Raw genomic sequence first — 20,344 nt, 5'->3', positions numbered from 1 at the left:
CTGGTCTGATTGGATCTCAGGGAATTCAGAGGGAACAAGGGGAACCAAAGTTAGAAGAGTGAGGACTGTAACTTATCAGGCTGAGCATTCAGACTTGCTGGGTAAGCAGTGAGTGAGTGAACCCTGGGGTCAAGGATACTGAGCTGGTGCTTTGAAGACCTACCTTGGTGGGACAGGGCCAAGTTGCTCCCCCGCTGTAAAGGCTCTCAAGGAGAAGCATGTGGCCACGTGAGATGCACCCCACTCCCTCCTAAAAGCTTAGCCCCATACCTCCCTGGATATGGGAGACAAACAGCTTCCTTCAAGGGCCGCTGAGTGTTCCCTCCATCTGGGTCAGCTTCCACACGGAAGGTCAACTCTGCCAGCACTGGACTCATCCTCAGCTGTACCTCCCACATCCCAGATGGCTCATCAGGCCCTGAGCACCCCCCTTAATCCTCAGTGGTTCCCCTCCTCTGTGCCTGTGCGCAATTTTCTGTCTAAACAAGACATCCTCTTCCCTTCATGGTAGACTTCTACTTTATCTGTCAAGAGCCAGTTCAATTGTTTTTTTTTTTTCCCCTGAAACCTTTGTGACTCAGAGGCAAGATTCCATTCCTCCACTGGACCCTGACAGTCCCGTGCACCTCTCTGCATGGCCACTGTCTGTCCTGAGTTTGAGGTGCATGGGGAGGAGGCATGATGCAGGTCCTTAAGTTGCTCCTTCTGGTGGGCAGACAAGAAAGGGCCAAGGCAGCAGGGGTAAGTGGTCTAAACCTGCCTCCCCAAACACCAAGGACTGCAGGCCCACTTGAGCCAGACTCTGAAGGGCTTGGCTGGCAGGCAGGCAGGTGAAGAGTGTTAATTGCTCAGTCATGTCTGACTCTGCAAACCCCCTGTACTGTAGCCTGCCAGGCTCCTCAGTCTATGGGATTCTCCAGGCAAGAATACTAGAATGGGTTGCCAGTCCCTTCTCCAGGGGCTCTTCCTGACCCAGGGACTGAACCTGGGCCTCCCACATTGAAGGCAGATTCTTTACCCTCTGAGCCACCAGGGAAGCCCAGGGCAGGTGAGGAGCAGTGTCCAGTAAGGAAGCACACTGCAGTGGGGAGCATGGCCGGGGCGCTGGATGGCCGGGGGGCAGGATGAGGACAGACACTGTTTAGGCCACTGATTAATGGACAGGTTGAAGGGGCTGGGACAGTGAGGATGGAAAGAGTCTGGTGCTGAGGCAAATAATTTCAGAAGGCAGTGTTCAGGACTCAGAGCTGCTGAGAGGTGATACGTAGGAGTTTGAGGGTTTAAGGCGCTGGCTGGTGTTGGGATTGCAGAGGCAAGGAACCGTGGGCAAAGCAACTGTCCTCCAACCCCCCATGCAAAGGTACATCATGACAGTATCAACACACACCTCACTTGTGATCAAGTCCTGTTTATTTTAGAAGGATAAACAGTGGAAGTAGGAAGGAGTGATGAGAATAAGACCCCACTCCCCTTGACAGGGCCAGATCCAGCACAGGCTCTGTGTGTGTGTGTATCTCTGTGTGTGTGATCAAGGCTGACCCAGCAGCCTCCACCAGCCTTTCCTGAGAGGACAGGGTGTGCAGACAGCCTGGGTGGAGGTGAATCTGCCACGGGGGTGGGGGTGGGGTAAGTTGTCTCCGAATCCCTCTGAACCAGGTGAAAAAGACCAAAGGGCTCAAACACCCTTGGCTAAGAGCACCCCACGCTGGCTCTGTCCATGCTTGGGACAAAGCCACGTTCTGGAGGGGAAAGTGTGGTGCCCTCTGGTCATTAGGAAGGATGCAGGTGTCAAGAACAACATGCAAGGAGGCTGTCTGGCCAGCCAGCACCTGTTTCCCCCAGCCATCTCCGTGGAACCTTGCATTAAAGGCAGCAAGACTTCCCAGGCCCCGCTGCGGGGTGATGGAAGCCTCAGGCCCTTACACATACTGTTTCTTGGAAGCAGAGCTACTGGGGCGACTGGGGGATTTCTGGCCAGTCTGGGGGGGTGGGTCCAGGAAGAGGGGGGCTCTGGAAGAAGCCAGCCTCTCCTCCGTAGTCAGGTTGGCCCAGTTCTGCTCACTGGACGACAGCCCGTTGTAGGTGGGGCATGGCGGGGATGAGGGCCCCTCGCCCATGGGGAGGTAGAAGAAGACCTGGTCGGCGTAAGGCTCCGAGGAGGTACCCGGGGCTGGAGGCGCATCCTGGCGCTGCCGGGCCCTCACCCCCCGGCTGAGGCAGCGGCACAGCAGGTACGCCAGCTCCAGCAGGTTGAGCACCAGGGAGATGAGTCCGACCACCAGCATGAAGATGATGAAGATAGTCTTCTCCGTGGGGCGAGAGACGAAGCAGTCCACGAGGTAGGGGCAGGGTGAGCGCTGGCACACAAACACAGGCTCCATGGTCCAGCCATAGAGACGCCACTGGCCGTACAGGAAGCCCGCCTCCAGCACGCTCTTGCAGAGCACGCTGGCCACATAGGTGCCCATCAGCGCCCCACGGATCCGCAGGTGACCGTCTTCCGCCACCGAGATCTTGGCCATCTGGCGCTCTATGGCTGCCAGCGCCCGCTCCACGCGTGGGTCCTTGGCTGGCAGCGCCCGGAGCTCCCCCTCCTTCTGCCGAAGGCGCTCCTCGCGCCGAGACAGGTAGATGACATGGCCCAGGTAGACCAGGGTGGGCGTGCTGACGAAGAGGAACTGCAGCACCCAGTAGCGGATGTGGGAGATGGGGAAGGCCTGGTCGTAGCAGACATTGGTGCAGCCTGGCTGGGCCGTGTTACACTCGAAATCCGACTGCTCGTCGCCCCACACCGACTCGCCGGCCAGGCCCAGGATGAGAATGCGGAAGATGAAAAGGACCGTCAGCCAGATCTTGCCCACCACGGTCGAGTGCTCCTGGACCTGGTCTAGCAGCTTCTCAAGGAAGCCCCAGTCGCCCATGGCTCCCGGGCCTCCGTCTGCAGGGAGGCATAAGACACGGTCAGTGTCCTTCTCAGCTGTCCTAGCAACAGGTCTGCGGGAAACTGAGCTCCCGGAGGGGAAGGGACTGGCCTGGGGGCTCACACCCAGCAGGACTAAAAGCAGGCCTTTGGCTGATGGCTGCTAAGCTCTGGCAAGGGTACAGCTAGGAGCCTTGCCTAGTCCCACCTGGGTCCCTCCTGACCCAGCCGAAGGAGCTCTGGATCCAGGTGAGCCTCCTGAGCCTAAGGGAACAGAGAATTTGAGGAACCCATCCAAGGTCACACAGCTGCGCCATGCCCCTCCTCCCTTCGGCCCAGGACAGGCTGTCCCCAGACAGTGAGGGGGAGGTGGTGGTGGTAACTCCAGCTTCCCAGGGGGCCCAAAGCCTCAGGTCCCCTCTCCCTCCCCAGCAGCTCTCGCCCATCTGGCCTCGCTCTAACCTCTGAGTTCCTGGTGAAGGCATGCTAGACACTCAAGGCAGCATCCTGCATTAGCTCCACCTGTCAGCAATAGCGGCCACCTGCCGCTTAAGTACCCACTCTTGATCTCGGGTCCCCTTTCTCCACTCCCTCCCCCTGCCAAAGCTGTTGCTGCCGGATTCTAGGCTCTTGAAAGGAACTGTCATAGCAGGGTGGAGGCACAGGCCACAGAGTTCCCAGAACTTCAGGGGGAGAGTCCGGTGGGGGGAGGAAGGAGGGGGAAAGGGGATGGGGAGGTGCTTCTTTGTGGGAGCAAAGCGGTTTACAGCCGGGCTCTGGAGCCAGACCTGGGTTCAAATCCTACCTCTCCTGCTAACGGAGGCCTCGGAGAAGTGACGGCCCCTTAGTACCTCAGTCTCCTCTCCTGGAAAATGTTAACATTCCTACTTCCGAGGGTTATGAGGGCCCACCGAGAGACGGCAGGAACCCGGCTTAGCCTCTGAGGCCAGCCCAGGTAGGCTGGGTGAGCCAGGCCCGCGGTGGGTGCCCCCCGCAGCAGCCCTCCGCCCCTGGCAGGTGGCCCCCTGTCCCTTGCCCGCTGGTCCGCTGGCAGGTGGCGCCCCAGCGCGCCCCCCAGCCCAACTCACCGCCGGCCTGCGGGCGGCCCAGGTGGCGGAGGGGACGCAAGTCGGCCGGAGCGGCGCCCGCGGGAGCCCTGCTGGACGGCGCCAGGCGGCGGGGGCGCCTTAAATAGCGCGCGGGGCGGGGTGGGGGCAGGAAGCGGCGGGCGGGCGGCGGGCGCTGTTCCGAGCGGGAGGTTGGGGGCGGGACGGGAGGCGCGGGCTCCCTGAAGCCACTCTCAAGAAAAGGGCCCGGGAGGTGCCACTGGGAGTCGGGGGCGAGGAGCGTGGGGGGAGAGACTGCTTCTTTGGCTGTGCAACAGAGAGGTCTCCGGAGGGATGATGTTTTCCAGGGTGGCTGCATGCGAAAGGATTACAGCCAGAACTTTCTGACCTCAGGCAGCTGTCCTGGGAGGCTCTGAGAGATGGGCAGGTGGGGGTGAGGGTATGGGGCCTCCTGGGAAGGGCAGCTCCTTGACCGTGGGGGCCTCTCGCTCTTGTTGAGAAGGCAGAACACCCCTGTGGGGCGGCCACTGTGTGCCCAGAGCCATACCAGGACTTGATAATGAAGCCTCCTTAGGGCATGGGAGAGAGGGGGTTATAATCTGCCTTCTCTAGTGTCTGTGGTGAAGCTGGGGGTCTCTAGTCAGCCCCTGTTCTTGCTGAGATCTTAAACATCCCCATTCTTGGGAAGGTTGCACCATCAGAGGGCAAGCAATGCCATGGTCCACTAGAGACAGGACGAGGGTTGGGGGGTTGGGGGGGGGGACTCTCCTGACCTTTAGCTTGGATCTCATCCTCATGGCTCTAAACGTGGGGTGGAGGGAGGCATCCAAAAGAAGTGAAGAGATGGGCAGGGCCCGCCTGTTGTTCATTCAGGCATTATCCTCTCTGTGAACATCCATGGGCTGCAGGCGTTGTCTGTGGAGCTGGGGAGTTGAGCATAAACCAGCTAGATGTGGTCCCTGGCCTGTGACTCTGGCTAGAGGAGACAGGCAGGAACTGTGCCCATCGGCCTTTGGGGAAGAGTAAAGATGCGAAGTTCCCCTGACTCGGGAGGCTCAGTTAGGAATGTTTCCTGGAGGAAACAGCATTAGCCAGGGGGATGGGAATAATCAGGAGTCTATAATAGGAATAGAAAAGAGTTTTATTTGAGCCACACTGACTATTCTTGCCCAGGAGACAGCCTCTGATAACTCGGTGCAACTGCTCGGGAGAAGCATGGTTTTTTAGCACAGTTAATATCTTGTTGGAACAAAGAACGTCAAACAAGTCAGGGATACTTCAAAGTTGCGAAAAAAACAAAACCAAAACCCACAAAATCACAGATCAGCAGTACACAGAGTCAGTACGGCCTTGGCACCTGGGAAGAAAATCTTATCATCGAAGGAGTAGCAGCATTGGTGTTCCAGAAAGGCAGGCATGATGTAACCTTTATTTTTAACATGAACATTCTTTACTTCTGGTCAATGCACCCTTTTCTTTCATAATTAAAGCACATGTACAATGTGTGTTTGATAGGGCCACAAACTGGATGTTTTAGTTAGCATAAAATTCGGATTAACTCTTGCTTAAGCTGTGGCTTCCCCATACTTAGATATGTGAAACTCTTATCAGCCAGGTGGAGGGTGGGGAGAATATTCTAGGCAAAAGAACTGCAGGAACAAAGGCTGCCAGGTCCTGAGGCTGTACCTCCCTTGGTGGGAGAGGGTGTAGGGCCTAGAACTTGAGGCTGTTGTTGACCCCTGGGCCCTTAGGTAAGTTGCTTACACACTGGTGCCTCAGAGTATTCCTCTGTAGATTGGGGACATAATAGATGCTACCCGTAGGGCTGATGGGAGATCCAATCAAAGTTTACAGCATCATATTAGTACACAGAAAGTTTTCCAATGGGTGGTGGCTAAAAACGTTGTAACAAAACATTTCTGTGACCGAAAGGGTTGGTGGGTGGGTCTTGGCGGGAGCAGAAAGCGCTGAGAGGGAGGCAGCTCAGGTGGAATATTGGTGAAGGATGGGGCAGTTCAGGAAATGGGATGTGGAAGGTGGTGTCTGAGGCTGGATGGCAGAAAGGTCCTGTGTTTCTCCACAACAGGATTCAGCCTGTGGACTCCCGGTATCCCATGATGGGTCCCCAAGGGTCCTGCCTTTGGAGGACCTCTGGGGCACCAAGTATGGTGGGCTCAGCTCTGACCTCAGAACTTTCAGGATCGGGCTGAGCTGACTTCCCTTTCCAGGCCTGTCCCTGAGGACCATGCTGAGCTGAGCCTCCAGGACTTCCAGAGCTGACAACTGCGCCTACTAAATTCTGACCTCTGAGGGCATGAGAACTGAGGTCCCTGGAGGCGGGTTCTCACCACGCCCCCACTGCAGCCTCTGCTCCCAGAGTTCCTCTCCTGTGGCTGGCTCTCCCAGAGCTGGATCTGATCTGATCCCATCTACTGGGAAGGAGGGAAGAGCTGCCTTCACCCTTCCCCAGGGGCTCTGGAGGTCAGAGTTTGAATGACCCTGCCCCTTCCGGGAAGGGATGAGCCGGGGTCAGCCAAGACAATCCCACACCTGGCCCTTCCACCTGGGAAACATCCTTAGATCTCCACACTCCCCACCGTTCCTACTGCCCTGACCCTGTATAGGCCACCATCTCAGTGGCCTCCCAACTGGTCTCCTGGCTGCCCGCCCAGCCTCCACCCTTCCCCAGAAATCAGACCACACACCGCCCTGCTTAAAATGCTCCTTTGCCTCCTGGCCTCAGCCACCGCTGCAGCATCCTCCCTCTTCCCCTTTCTTTCAACCATCCAGCCATACTTGACTGTTGCCTTTGTCTGTGCTGTTCCCTCTCACCTCATGCGCTCAGCCATTCGGGACTTTGCTCCAGGTCCCTTCTCCTAGAAGTTCCCCTTGCTGGCCTCCTCTGGTTAGGCGTGCCCTCGGTGGCTCACCTACCGCCCCCGGGCACACTGTTGAGTTGTGTTAAGTTCATTCTCATTGTCGTGCAATGGATCTCTAGAGCGTTTTCAGCTTGCAAAATGGAATCTCTGGAGATGGCACACTCCCATTTCCCGATCCCACCCAGGGTGCATTGCTTACTCCTCCCCTGGTGGGTTGTGAGCCCCTTGAGGGCAGGTGACTGAGTCCTGTTTACATGCCCAGCCCGTAGCAGGGAACCAGGCTCATATATAAATTTGCGAATCCATAAATTATTTACTGAGGACTAAACACTGGAGCTCAACCAGGGAACAGCAATAACACAAATCCCCGTCTTGTGGGCTTTACAGACAAAATACAGAACCTGTTAGAGGGTGATAGAGGGTGATACCTGGTAGGTGGAGAGTAAAGCAGGAAAGGAGGATCAGGGCGTGGCGGTGGGGGTGGGGGAGGGCTTTGATTTTGAACAGGAGAGGTGCCAAATTCTTAAAAAGCAGCTGGCCTTTGTTGTGGACCCTGAAGGAAAAGAGGGAGCCCGGTGGCTCTCTAGGAGAAAGCACATTCCAGGCAGAGGGAAAGGGAGAGCAAAGGTTCTGAGGCAGGAAGGTGCCTGGTGTTTCCTGCTTGAGGGAACAGCAAGAAGGTCAACATGACGTTGAGGTCAGCAAGGAGGAGAGATGGGTTCACAAAGGGAACAGGTGGGACAAACCCTGTGGGTCTCTACAGGCCTTTAGAGGTTTGGGGCAGAGGAGTGACACAGCCTGACTTAGGTTTTAGGGGACGCTCTGATCACCTTCCTGGGACTAGACTGTGGGAGTGGGTGGTGGATGCAGACGGCCTCCCTCAACAGAGGGCTCGCTGCGCAGCTGTGCGGAGCGTGGCCAGCTGACGGCCCCCAGCTATTGGCACTTGCAGGTCTGCTTCAGTGGCGCAGGTGGCCAGGCCCTGCTGGAGTGGCCCCGGGCAATGGCTGAGCCAAGTGTGGTCAAGGGTCGGGCCATTTCCATGCAACATGGGACTCCTCTCACCCACTGCCTTTGTGTGATGGACACAGAGCTCCCACAGACGAGTCTTATTGTTCGGTTCTGTTCCTCCCCTTTCCGTTGATGCCTTTTGCTCTCCTAACTCTTCTGCAGCATCTACAGAGTCGGGGCCAGGAAGCAGGGAGACTGTTGCAGTGATCCCTGAGTGATGACGGGGGTGTCTCAGCCCAGGCTGCTGTAACAACACACAGACTGGGTGGTTTAAACAGCAGAGCTTTACTTCCCATGGTTCTGAGGCTGGAAGTCCAAGATCAGGGTGGCAGCCTGGTTGGGTTCCTGGTGAAGGCCCTTTTCCTGGTTTATGTTGGGCTGTCTTCTTAGCGTGTCCTCATGTGTCAGCGAGCGAGAGAGAGAGGGAGACCATTCTCCTTGTGTCTCTTCTCATCAGAGCACAGATCCACCCTCATGGCCCATCACTTCCCAAAGGCCCTACCTGTTAATACCATGGCACTGGAAATTAGCATTTCAACAAATGAGTTGTGGGAGGACACAAACATTTTGTCCGTATCAAGGGGCTTGGATAAGGGTGATGAATACAAAATAATCTGTTGGCCTTGGGCTGCTGGTTGGCGGTCACACCATGCAGCTGATGTAAACTTGGAGTGTGCGTGTGAAATCCGCACCATCTACATAAGCACCGTTGAAGGAAGCGTGCAGCGAATCTACCTAGTGGGAGAAGAGGACAGAGAGGTGCGTACCCTCAGAAGAAATAGAGGAAAACAACAGAAGGGGAAAGACTAGAGATCTCTTCAAGAAAATTAGAGATACCAAGGGAACGTCTCATGCAAAGATGGGCCCGATAAAGGACAGAAATGGTATGGACCTAACAGAAGCAGAAGGTATTAAGAGGTGGCAAGAATACACAGAAGAACTGTACAAAAAAGGCTTCATGACCCAGATAAAAACAACAGTGTGATCACTCACCGAGAGCCAGACATCCTGGAATGTGAAGTCAAGTGGGCCTTAGGAAGCATCACTATGAACAAAGCTAGTGGAGGTGATGGAATTCCAGTTGAGCTGTTTCAAATCCTAAAAGATGATGCTGGGAAAGTGCTGCACTCAATATGCCAGCAAATCTGGAAGACTCAGCAGTGGCCACAGGACTGGAAAGATCAGTTTTTTATCCCAATCCCAAAGAAAGACAATGCCAAAGAATGTTCAAACTAGCACACAATTGCACTCATCTCACATGCTAGCAAAGTAATGCTCAAAATTCTCCAAGCCAGGCTTCAACAGTACACGAACCGTGAACTTCCAGATGTTCAAGCTGGATTTAGAAAAGGCAAACGAACCAGAGATCAAATTGCCACCGTTGGATCATCGAAAAAGCAAGAGAGTTTGAGAAAAACATCTACTTCTGCTTATTGACTATGCCAAAGCCTTTGACTGTGTGGATCACAACAAACTGTGGAAAATTCTTCAAGAGATGGGAATACCAGACCACCTGACTTGCCTGCTGAGAAATCTGTATGCAGGTCAGGAAGCAACAGTTAGAACTGGACGTGGAACAACAGACTGGTTCCAAATAGGGAAAAGAGTACATCAAGGCTGTATATTGTCACCCTGCTTATTTAACTTATATGCAGAGTACATCATGAGAAATGCTGGGGTGGATGAAGCACAAGCTGGAATCAAGGTTGCTGGGAGTAATATCAATAACCTCAGATATGCAGATGACACCACTCTTATGGCAGAAAGTGAAGAGGAGCTCAAAAGCCTCTTGTTGAAAGTGAAAGAGGAGAGTGAAAAAGTTGGCTTAGAGCTCAACATTCAGAACACGAAGATCATGGCATCTAGTCCCATCACTTCATGGGAAATAGATGGGGAAACAGTGGAAACAGTGTCAGACTTTATTTTTCTGGGCTTCAAAATCACTGCAGATGGTGACTGCAGCCATGAAATTAAGAGACACTTACTCCTTGGAAGAAAAGTTATGACCAACCTAGATAGTATATTCAAAAGCAGAGACATTACTTTGCTGACTAAGGTCCGCCTAGTCAAGGCTATGATTTTTCCTGTGGTCATGTGTGGATGTGAGAGTTGGACTGTGAAGAAGGCTGAGCGCCGAAGAATTGATGCTTTTGAAGTGTGGTGTTGGAGAAGACTCTTGAGAGTCCCTTGGACTGCAAGGAGATCCAACCAGTCCATTGTGAAGGAGTTCAACCCTGGGATTTCTTTTGAAGGAATGATGCTAAAGCTGAAGCTCCAGTACTTTGGCCACCTGATGTGAAGAGTTGACTCATTGGAAAAGAGTTTGATGCTGGGAGGGATTGAGGGCAGGAGGAGAAGGGGATGACAGAGGATGAGATGGCTGGATGGCATCACGGACTCGATGGATGTGAGTCTGAGTGAACTCCAGGGGATGGTGATGGACAGGGAGGCCTGGCGTGCTGCGATTCATGGGGTCGCAAAGAATCAGACACGACTGAGCGACTGAACTGAACTGAACTGAAGATCATGGCATCAGGTCCCATCAGTCCATGGCAAATAGATGGGGAAACAGTGGAAATAGTGGCAGACTTTATTTTGGGGGGCTCCAAAATCACTGCAGATGGTGACCGCAGCCATGAAATTAAAAGATGCTTGCTCCTTGGAAGGGAAGTTATGACCAACCTAGACAGTTTATTAAAAAGCAGAGATATTACTTTGCCAACAAAGGTCCATCTAGTCAAAGCTATGGTTTTTCTAGTAGTTATGTGTGGATGTGAGAGTTGGATCATAAAGAAAGCTGAGCGCCAAAGAATTGATGCTTTTGAACTGTGGTGTTGAAGAAGATTCTTGAGAATCCCTTAGACTGTAAGGAGATCCAACCAATCCATCCTTAAGGAAATCAATCCTGAATATTCATTGGAAGGACTGATGCTGAAGCTGAAACTACAATACTTTGGCCACTTGATGTGAAGAACTGACTCATTGGAAAAGACCCTGATGTTGGGGAAGATTGGATGAGAGGATCCTCTCAGAGGATGAGATGGTTGGATGGCATCACCGACTCTATGGACATCAGTTTGAGTAAGCTTCGGGAGTTGGTGATGGACAGGGAGGCCTGGCGTGCTGCAGTCCATGGGGTCTCAAAGAGTTGGACATGATGGAGCGACTGAACTGAACCCTCAGAAGAGAAGGCCAGGAGACTTGAGAGTCACCTTGTGATGGTGGTATGTGCTGGGGACTCTGGATGGTGAATAGTAACTCAACACACGTTGGATGGATGGAAAGTGTGAATGGCACTGGTGGGGTCAGCTCTCAGGCCCAAGGTGGGATGCTCAGGGCTGGAATATTCCCTCATCTGTGGTCCTGGCCCACAGCCTGGAGAAGCGGGGCCAGGACTGGAGGCTCAGTCCATGCTGGGATAACTGGTGGTATTCTCTGGTTGCTCTGACCTCCAAGCCACGCTTAACCAGGCCCTCCAAGGTGCTGGAATGCAAGGCAGTAAATCAGTGGAGATCACCCCTCCCTGGGACCTTTGCAACCATCCACTCCAAGCTGGGATTGACACAGGAGATGGCCTGGGTGGCAGGCAGACTTTCCTAAGCATGGGTGTGCTTGGATACCGACTGGATATGTTAGCACTGAACCCATGTACTACTGACGCTGTCTCCTTTTGTCTCTACAACAATGCTAGGAGTGGTTACTATTCTGAGACCGGGCTGAATATGTTCCTTTTGCCCCTCAGATCTGCTCTGTGCCCTGGGAGCCTGAGTTGTACTGCCTCAATAGGCTTCCTTGGCCTTGCTTCTGGTTGTGTTGGGTCAGTGGGAGCCACTGCTCGGGTGAGCAGGAGACGGGAGAGTGAAGCCATGGTATTTGATTGCTGTGCTTCGGTGCATCCTTGCAGCTCCTGTGTAGCGACCCCATCCATTGCTCCTAGCCCCAGAGTTCCATTTGTGGGTTTCCCTAATCATGCCCATACCTATGGGGCTCCCCAGGTGGCGCTAGTGGCAAAGAATCCGCCTGCCAACGCAGAGACACAGGAGACGATCCCTGGGTTGGGAAGATCCCCTGGAGGAGGGCATGGCAACCCACTCCAGTATTCTTGCCTGGAGAATCCCATGGACAGAGGCACCTGGCAGGCTATAGTCCATAGGGTCACAAAGAGTCAGATATGATTGAGCAACTCTCTCTCTCTCTCACACACACACACACACACACACACACACACACACACACACATACACGGCCCATACCTTCAAAAACAGTCCCTCAAGGAAAACTCTTTGCAGTTCCTTGGTTTGAATGTGCTGTCTTCTTTGAGACCTTGACTAATTCCCATTTTATTGATGACCATACTGAGGTTCTGAAAGCCTGCTCAAGGTGCAGTGTGGTGAAGCTGTGGTCCTGAAGTGGTTAAGCTATGATTCAGTCTGGGAGGTGGGTGTCAGCCCAGCCCTGGGCCCTTTAAACTTGGCTGGTTTATCCACCCGGGTCATGGCCACACAGGAGAGCAAAGGTGAACCCCAGCCTGTTCTGTCGACGCAATGACCGGTCCCTTTCCCTGCCTGCATTAGCTCTTGGCTCCCTGCCTCCTGGATTTCTGGCTCCTGGCCTTGGCTTTGATAGTTACTAAATGTTCCTCTGGTTAGTATAACCTTGCACCCCCTTTTGCTTTCCATTCTGACCTGGCTTGGGTGTTGGGTGTTCCTTAAATTTCAGGTCAGCACATGGTGTTGGGAGCGGGGCTGGGAACCACCTGGGCTTGGTTAATGCAGGGCATGAGAAATTCTCTGTCTCCCCGAGACTGAGCTCCCTGGGCTCAGATCCTAATCCCCGGCACAGTCCTTGTGTCTGCCGCGGAGCCTGGGATGGAGAAAATGCTCAGGGCAACGGAAGGAGCTGGACGGCACTTGGATGAGGCTGGGCTGCATGCTGTTGGAGAAGCCTGTGGTGAGCACACACAGGAGTGAAAAGTATGAGTAACAGGGATTTTGTGTACATAGGGTGGGGCACCGGTTGTGGATGGCAGTGATCAGGTTACAAAGGAAGAGGGCGGTGTGGTTTGTCTTTACAACCAGAGGGCTGTGATTGTGTGTGCTCAGCGCAGAGTCTGGTTGTAAAGTAGCGGTCCTGTTGTAGAGGGAGCACAGCGCCCTCTTGTGACCACATAGGCAATCACAGCATATATATCTGTAGCACCTGGGTCAACCCAGCCCAAGCCTGGAGCTCTGTCCTCTTCAGAGTGCTACCTTCTCTGCCCTCAGGGTCTTGTGGGTGGGTTGGGTTTAGTTGGACTTCCCTGGTGGCTCAGAGGGTAAAGTGTCTGCCTGGAATGCGGGAGACCTGGATTTGATCCCTGGGTCTGGAAGATTCCCTGGAGAAGGAAATGGCAACCCACTCCAGTACTCTTGCCTGGAGAATCCCATGGAGGGAGGAGCCTGGTAGGCTACAGTCCATGGGGTCGCAAAGAGTCGGACATGCAAAGAGTCACAACTGAGCGACTTCACTTTCATTCAGGGTGTGTTGAGCTTGCTGTGCCTGGGGTCATGCAAATAGAGCTGCTTGGTGGCATTTGGTGGAAGATTTGGGCTGGTGATATGATCTGGGGAAGTGTTAGTTGCTCAGTCATGTCCGACTCTTTGCCACCCATGGACTGTAGCCTGCTAGGCTCCTCCGTCCATGGAATTTTCCAGGCAAGAATACTGGAGTGGGTTGCCATTTCCTTCTCCAGGGTATCTTCCCGACCCAGGTCTTCCCGACCAAACCCTGGTCTCCTGCATTGCAGGCAGGTTCTTTACTGTCTGAGCCACCAGGGAAGTTGGTGGGAGCATGGGAGAAAAGAGGAGAGCCGACCTGTATAAAACACAGCCTTTATTGATTTCAATGAAAATGCCTTGGGGATGTTCCTATCAGTACATCCATCTCAAGTCCCTGAAAGGCTGGCACCAGACTGAGCACAGATGGGAGCAAAGCTGCCTGAGGCTGGAGGAATGACTGGGGGTGCGGGGACTTCCTGGAGGGCAGTGGTGACACAGAGCCTCCTTCTCTTCCCAGGCTCTCCAGGCCTCCACCGCTGGGCGGACACTTCTTTCCACCCCAGGAATCTGGGTGCCGCACCAGAAGGAAGATGCCCTTTGGCCGGGTGCATCCAACCCAAGGCAAGCATTTTGTTTTATGGCCTCTGGGCATCTGCACTTGCTTTCCCCTGCTAAGAAGCTCATCTTACCTCCCTTAAACATTCCTCCCTCGGGGAAGCCTCTCGTGATCACTCCTTCCTGGGTTAGGGGAAGCCCTGCCAAGTGTCACCTGGTAGGCAGCAGTTAACTGGCTTGTTTCAACATCTGTCTCCCAGGAGGGCTGCCACTGGGCCTGTGGTGTTACCTATACCAGATAGACAGCACAGTGCCCAGCGTTCAAAAGGAAAAAAAATCTGCTAATGAAATTGCATAGTGTAGTGAATTCAGAGTGGGGGCATGCAGCACCCGTAGGACCCCTCCACCAGCACCATACGCCCCTGCTTCTGTCCCCACGGGCAGCCCCAGGACGGCCCCCAGCCCCGCGGTCAGATGGGGGTCATGGTGGGCGCGGAAGCACAGAGCTTGTCGTCGCGGGAGTCCGGGCTCAGGTCTCCGGCCTCCAGCAGCTTGTGGTGGCAGCGGCAGGTGGAGGCCCGGCTGGCGGAGGGCGCGTGGCCGCGGCCCCCGCGCGGGCTCTTCCTGTGAAGGCTTCGCACGATCCTGTGGAAGATGAGGTAGCAGATCTCACAGAAGGTGAGCACGATGCAGACGGCAGAGGCGCCCACCATGAAGTAGGTGAAGAGCTTCTTCTCGGTGGGCCGGGCGATGTAGCAGTCCACGGTGTTGGGGCAGGGCGCCACGTTGGCGCACTGCACCAGGCGGGGCATGCCGAAGCCGTACCAGAGCGTGTGCAGCACGTAGAGGAAGAGGAACTCGATGAGGAGCTTGAAGACGAGGCTCAGCAGGTAGGTCCACCAGAGGCCGCCGTGCTTCTTGCCCGTGTCGTCGTAGAGCTTGGTGCACTGGTCGCCGTGCTTCTGGCGGTGCCGCCGCTCGCGCTCCTCGCGGTAGGCCACGTGCAGGATGACCAGCAGCGACGGGCACGTGACGAAGATGAGCTGCAGGGCCCAGAGGCGGATGTTGGAGATGGGGAAGAACTCGTCGTAGCAGACGTTGGTGCAGCCCGGCTGCTTGGTGTTGCAGTCAAAGTCTTTCTGCTCGTCCCCCCACACGCGCTCCGCGGCCACCACGTAGACCAGCACGCGGAAGACGAACACCACGGACAGCCAGATGCGCCCGAAGGCTGTGGAGTACTTGTTGACTCCGCTCAGCAGGGCCTGGAGCGTCTTCCAGTCCATGGTGCCTGGGGCGGGGCGCCGGGGCCGTGCCCACCTGACAGAATAGGAAAACCCCGATGTGAACCAAGAGGCCCCAGAGAACTTCTCCCTGGAGGAGGGCATGGCAAGCCACTCCAGTGTTCTTGCCTGGAGAATCCCCATGGACAGAGGAGCCTGGCAGGCTACGCAGTCTAAAGGGCCGCAGAGTTGGACACGGCTGAAGCGACTTAGCACACACACATAGAGCTGTTACTGAGTGCCAGATGCCCTTCTAAGTTCTTAATGTGGATGGATTCGTTTGCTCATCCCAACGACTCTGAGACATCAGGACTATTCCTACTAAGCTACAGGGAGGAAACAGGCACAGACAGGTAAAGTAACCTGCCCAAAGTAACAGAGCCAGTGTGCTGGCAGGAAGGGAACGCACACTTGCTGATAACAATAATTATTATTTATTGAACATTTACTATGAGGCCACACTTTATGTATGAAAGTGAAAGTGAAGTTGCTCAGTTGTATCGGACTCTTTGCAGCCTCATGGACTGTAGCCCACCAGACTCCTCAGACCATGGAATTTTCCAGGCAAGAGTACTGGAGTGGGTTGCCATATCCTTCTCCAGGGGATCTTCCTGATCCAGGGATTGAACCCAGGTCTCCAGCATTGCAGGCAGGCGCTTTACTGCCTGAACCACCAGGGAACTCATTTAATCCTTATAACGACCCTGTGAGGGAGGCACTATTATGCTTCTCATTGACAAATGAAGAAACTGATAATCAAATGAGAAAATGACCGCAAAGCACTCACTACACAGTAAGTGCTCAGTAAATGCTGGCTACTCACTATGATATGATATCTAGAGTGGTCAAGTCACTCATTTAAAACTAGAACTGAATTCAGAGCTGGGCTGTCTACCAGAAGGTGTCTCTCCCCTTCTCCGATGGATGTCTGCCCCAGACCAGGTTCTCAGAACTGACTTTGTTGATGCCACACTACCGTCCTGTGAACCTGGGGTCATGAACCCCATTCTTCAGAGAGGATACTGGGGCTCAGAGAGGGGAAATCAACTTCCCCAAGGTCTCACAGCCAGTGGGTTGTGAAGTTAGGAGACCAATTCATGCTGAGGGGGTGCATGGAGAGGGTGATGGTCTGGTTCCTGGAGACATCAGTTCCAGGGAAAGTCCAGGGACATCCGCTGCAGGCTGTGCTGGAGCCTGAGGGGGCCCTAGCCACCCCAGCGATGCGGGAGGCCAGGGTTTTGTGGTGGGGAGCCATGCTTTGTTTAGGTCCCTGGATCACACATTTTCCTCCCAGTCCTGGCGTGACTCAGAGGGTGTGGATGGGTGGGCCTGCCTGAGTGCACCTAGTATCTGCCTAGAGGGTGTAGGAGCCTCTCCATGTGTCTGTGTGGGCCTGTGAGCTCCTGGAGCTGCTGTGTGACTGAGCGTGCGCAAGGACTTCAGGGCCATCCCTGTATCGCTGCTTCTCACCCCTCCACTGCCGCCACCCTGCTCCCAGCCACCATCACCCTTGCTGATATTATTGCCACAGCCTCTTGGCTGGCCTAGAAGGCTTCTTGGGCTTCCCTTGTGGCTCAACTGGTAAAGAATCCGCCTGCACTGAGGGAGACCTGGGTTCGATCCTTGGGTTGGGAAGATCCCCTGGAGAAGGGAAAGGCTACCCACTCCAGTGTTGTGGCCTAGAGAATTCCATGGACTGTATAGTCCATAGGGTTGCAAAGAGTCGGACATAACTGAGGCACTTTCACTCACTTGGCTGGCCTAAGTGTTTGCTCCTATGCCCCCCAAGTTCATTAAGTTGAATCATGTCACTCCCTCATTTAAAACTTTCTGCTACGGCTTCCTGGGTGGCTCAGTGGTAAAGAAGCCGCCTGCCAATGCAGGGGACACGGGTTTGTGATCCCTGGTCCGGGAAGATCCCACATGCCGCAGAGCAACTAGGCCCATGTGCCACAACTATTGAGCTTGTGCTCTGGAGCCTGGGAAATGCAACTACCGAGCCCCAGAGCCACAGCTATTGCAGCCTGAGGGTCCTAGAGCCTGTGCTCGGCAACAAGAGAAGCTACCACGATGAGACTGCGCACTGCAACAAGAGGAGCCCCTGGCTGAGACAAAGACCCAGCAAAGCAAACAACAACAACAGCAGCAACAGCAACGACAGCTTTCTACTAGCTTCTTATTACACTTAGAGTAAAACTCCGGAGTCTACATCCTCACCCTCCTCTCCTGCACTCTAATGAGTGCCTCTGGGGCTTTGTAATTATTCCTGTTGCCTGGAGTGCTCTTCCTCCAGAACCTTGCATGACTGGACCCTTGTCATCACTGAGGCCTCCGCTAAAACATCTTCTAATTAGAGGCTTCCCTAGATACCTGGAGGCCCTGCCCTCCCAGTTATTCTTCTCCTGTCCCCTTTATTTTCTTCCTAGAATTTAATTACCAGTAGGAATTAAAGTGAAAAAGTGCAGTCGCTTCGTTGTGTCCAACTCTTTGTGACCCCATGGACTGTAACCTATCAGGCTCCTCCAACCATGGGATTTTCCAGGCAAGAATACTGGAGTGGGTTGCCATTTCCTTCTCCAGGGGATCTTCCAGACCCAGGGAATTAGGAATTAAAGTATTTGTTTAATCCTCTACCTCTCTGAATTTTCATGAATTTCTGTTTCACAAGGGCAATTATTGTATATGCACTGGCAGTACCATACAATAAAACAGCGTATAAAAGTGTCACTCTCCCCCGCATCACCGTCCCCCCCACCCCCTCCTCCATTCCTTCGAGACCTTTGGGGAGGGGCAGTGGGAGGTATATGGAACCTGGAGCCACATCTGGATTTAAGCCTCAGCTCTACCCCTTCTCCTTGGGTGACTTCCCAGATAATCTCTTTGACTTTCTTGCCTTATCTCCAAAGGGAGAAAATAATTCCTATTTTCTTGAGCTGTTATAAGGCTCATAAAAGACCGTTCCCTCCGCAGCCTGCCACTCACCTGGTGGGAGTTCAAGAAGACCGCGGTGGAGGTTGGAACCCTGTCTGCCAGCCCGGGAGGAGAGGGGCGCTGACAGGTGTCTCCACCTGAGCCATCCCAGACCGGCCCACCTGGGGGCCGTCCCTCCTTGGCCTCCTCCCACCCTCCAGTCCCGTCTGCCCAGTCCTGCCTGACACGCCCTAGGAACGCGACTCACCGGCAAAGAATTTCCCTCCAAGCCGAGGCTGGGGACTGGTGGAGCCGGTTCCGGTCCCCACTGCCGTCCCCAACAGCAGCTCCCTGCGATCCGCTTTGCCCATGCCCCAGGACCTAGCCGAACCCAGCTTTCATTGCCCACTCCACAGTGCCCACCGGTCGGCCCCACTCCCCGGGGGCCGAACCCCTCTCTCCCCACCCGCCACCCCCAGTTCCTGTCCGTTCCATTAAGTTTGCGCGACGTGGGAGGGGATTGTCCAGGAACCTTCGGCAGCTGGAGCCCCCACCCCGCCCAGAACCCAGGGGGTGAGAAGGCAGCTGGGGAGTGGGGTGGGGGGAGGTCCCTTCATCTCTTCCCATTCTCTCACCTCCCAGGCTCAGCCTGGCCGGAAGGCAGGAGCAAGCCCCAGCCCCGCCCAGGGTCACCCGGGGCGCTCAGCGCGCGGTCGCAGGGTGGGGAGGCACCCCGAAGCTTACCCGCAGCGGCGCGGCCAGCGGGGGAGCCAGGACCCCGCGTCCTCAAGAGCCGAAGCACCGGCGGGCACGGAGGGAGCCGCGTCTCTGCAGTCGCGGGCAGGCGCGTGGCGGCAAGCACAGCCGGGGGCGGCTTTGGGGAGGGCGAGTCGGGGGAGGAGCTCGCTAGCCGCCCGCGGCGAGGGTCGGGTTCTCGTCCCGACGCCGTGCCTGGCTCCTCCGGCGACCTTCGTCGGGGCTTGACGCTCGCTCTTCTGAGCCTCGGTTTCTTCTTCGTGTGCGAAACCGGGCCATCGGTGGCCCTGGGCAGGGCTGTGTGGCAAAGGCCCCAATGAGATTCGGGGCGTGAAGGGCTCCAAGTGGTCCCCGGGCCGACTGCAATCGGGACTCGCCCACGTGTGTTACCACGGCGACTGCGTCCGCGCCCTGCGGGTCACTGTCCCCGCCTGGTCCTTGGCCTCGACCCTGCGTGGGCAGCTGCCCTCCCCGAACACGTGCGTGGCTCAGGCTCCGCGTCCTGGAGTGGGGGCAGGGGCACTGGAGAACCAGGGGGGCGGGCAGGACTCCTGTGCCCGCAGCAGGAACAGGCACTCTGCTGTGGAAAGGAGATGGAGCCAGGTGGATCCTCTGTCCAGGGGTGAGGTGGGGATGGGGGGAGGTTGTTACCTGGAGTTATTGCAAGGGGCAGATCCTGTTTATGTGTGCGGGGGGAGGCGGATGGGGGGAGCGGGGATGGTTAAGCGGGAGGTGAGGGCGCCTCGTCTGTGCTTTAGACCCCCTGAGGAGCGGGCGGGGCCTGCCGGTTGGACTGGGCTGAGATGGGCTGGGCTCTGAAGACAAGGCCTCTTTGTCTTCTTGACTAATGTGTCATGACTAGGAACCTATGGGAGTCCCTGGGCCTCAGCCTTGTCGGGGAACCTCCAGGGTTTCCGGCCTCCTGAGGAGTCTGGAGCTTAGTCAGTCACCAAAGGGCCCAAGGACCCCCCTGTTTGAGATGATGTTGCTAGCAGGAGGGTGGCTATGGCTTCTCCCCAAGACTGTACTGGCTTAGGCCTGTGGCCCTGGTGTAATTAACAGCACCCCCTCTTACTGTCAAAAGTACCCCCAAACTTGGGAAGATCCATTACACCATCACCCTGCTTACTACTCCTTGTAGAAAATGATCACTGCCTTGGGGCTCAGAGACATCTTTGGTCCAAGCACTATTGCGCAGGCTTTACTTCATCCTCATGCTGCCGGATGAAGGTACAATCCTTCCCACTGGTATGAAAGAGAAAATTGAGGCACAGAGAGGCTAGGTGATTTGTCCAGGGTCACAGAGACAAGAAGGAACAGAGCCAGCTCCGGAGGCTGCAGCCGTGTTGAGTTTCTGGGTTGGGCAAAACCGCAGGGCTGAGGCCATCAGAGGCCACTCTGAGAATTATTGCCGAGGCTGAACAGCACC

At 55.2% G+C, this 20,344-nt stretch overlaps 2 protein-coding genes across 3 annotated transcripts; both read right to left on the bottom strand.

The window, feature by feature from the left end:
- Positions 1-1,392: 1,392 nt before the first annotated feature.
- On the bottom strand, positions 1,393-4,103 carry GJA4 (gap junction protein alpha 4). Its single transcript, XM_069585613.1, has 2 exons — positions 4,009-4,103; positions 1,393-2,938 (listed from the first exon to the last, which is right to left on the bottom strand). Exon 2 carries the CDS (start codon positions 2,919-2,921, stop codon positions 1,920-1,922), a length of 1,002 nt encoding a protein of 333 aa, XP_069441714.1. The 5' UTR covers positions 2,922-2,938; positions 4,009-4,103; the 3' UTR covers positions 1,393-1,919.
- A 9,628-nt stretch (positions 4,104-13,731) lies between these two features.
- Positions 13,732-19,341, bottom strand: GJB3 (gap junction protein beta 3). 2 transcript variants are annotated; one of them, XM_069585604.1, is made up of 2 exons: positions 18,904-19,341; positions 13,732-15,286 (listed from the first exon to the last, which is right to left on the bottom strand). In XM_069585604.1, exon 2 carries the CDS (start codon positions 15,250-15,252, stop codon positions 14,440-14,442), a length of 813 nt encoding a protein of 270 aa, XP_069441705.1. In that variant the 5' UTR covers positions 15,253-15,286; positions 18,904-19,341; the 3' UTR covers positions 13,732-14,439. The 2 variants fall into 2 exon arrangements, with proteins under 2 accessions (XP_069441705.1, XP_069441708.1); XM_069585607.1 differs by lacking the exon at positions 18,904-19,341 and adding an exon at positions 18,232-18,334.
- Between the last annotated feature and the right edge of the window lie 1,003 nt (positions 19,342-20,344).

Source organism: Ovis canadensis, chromosome 1 (genome assembly GCF_042477335.2).
Source record: "Ovis canadensis isolate MfBH-ARS-UI-01 breed Bighorn chromosome 1, ARS-UI_OviCan_v2, whole genome shotgun sequence".
In the NCBI taxonomy this organism is placed as follows: Eukaryota; Metazoa; Chordata; class Mammalia; order Artiodactyla; family Bovidae; genus Ovis; species Ovis canadensis.
Note: the sequence above shows the minus strand (reverse complement) of the source record. Positions and strands in the feature narration are given on the sequence as shown.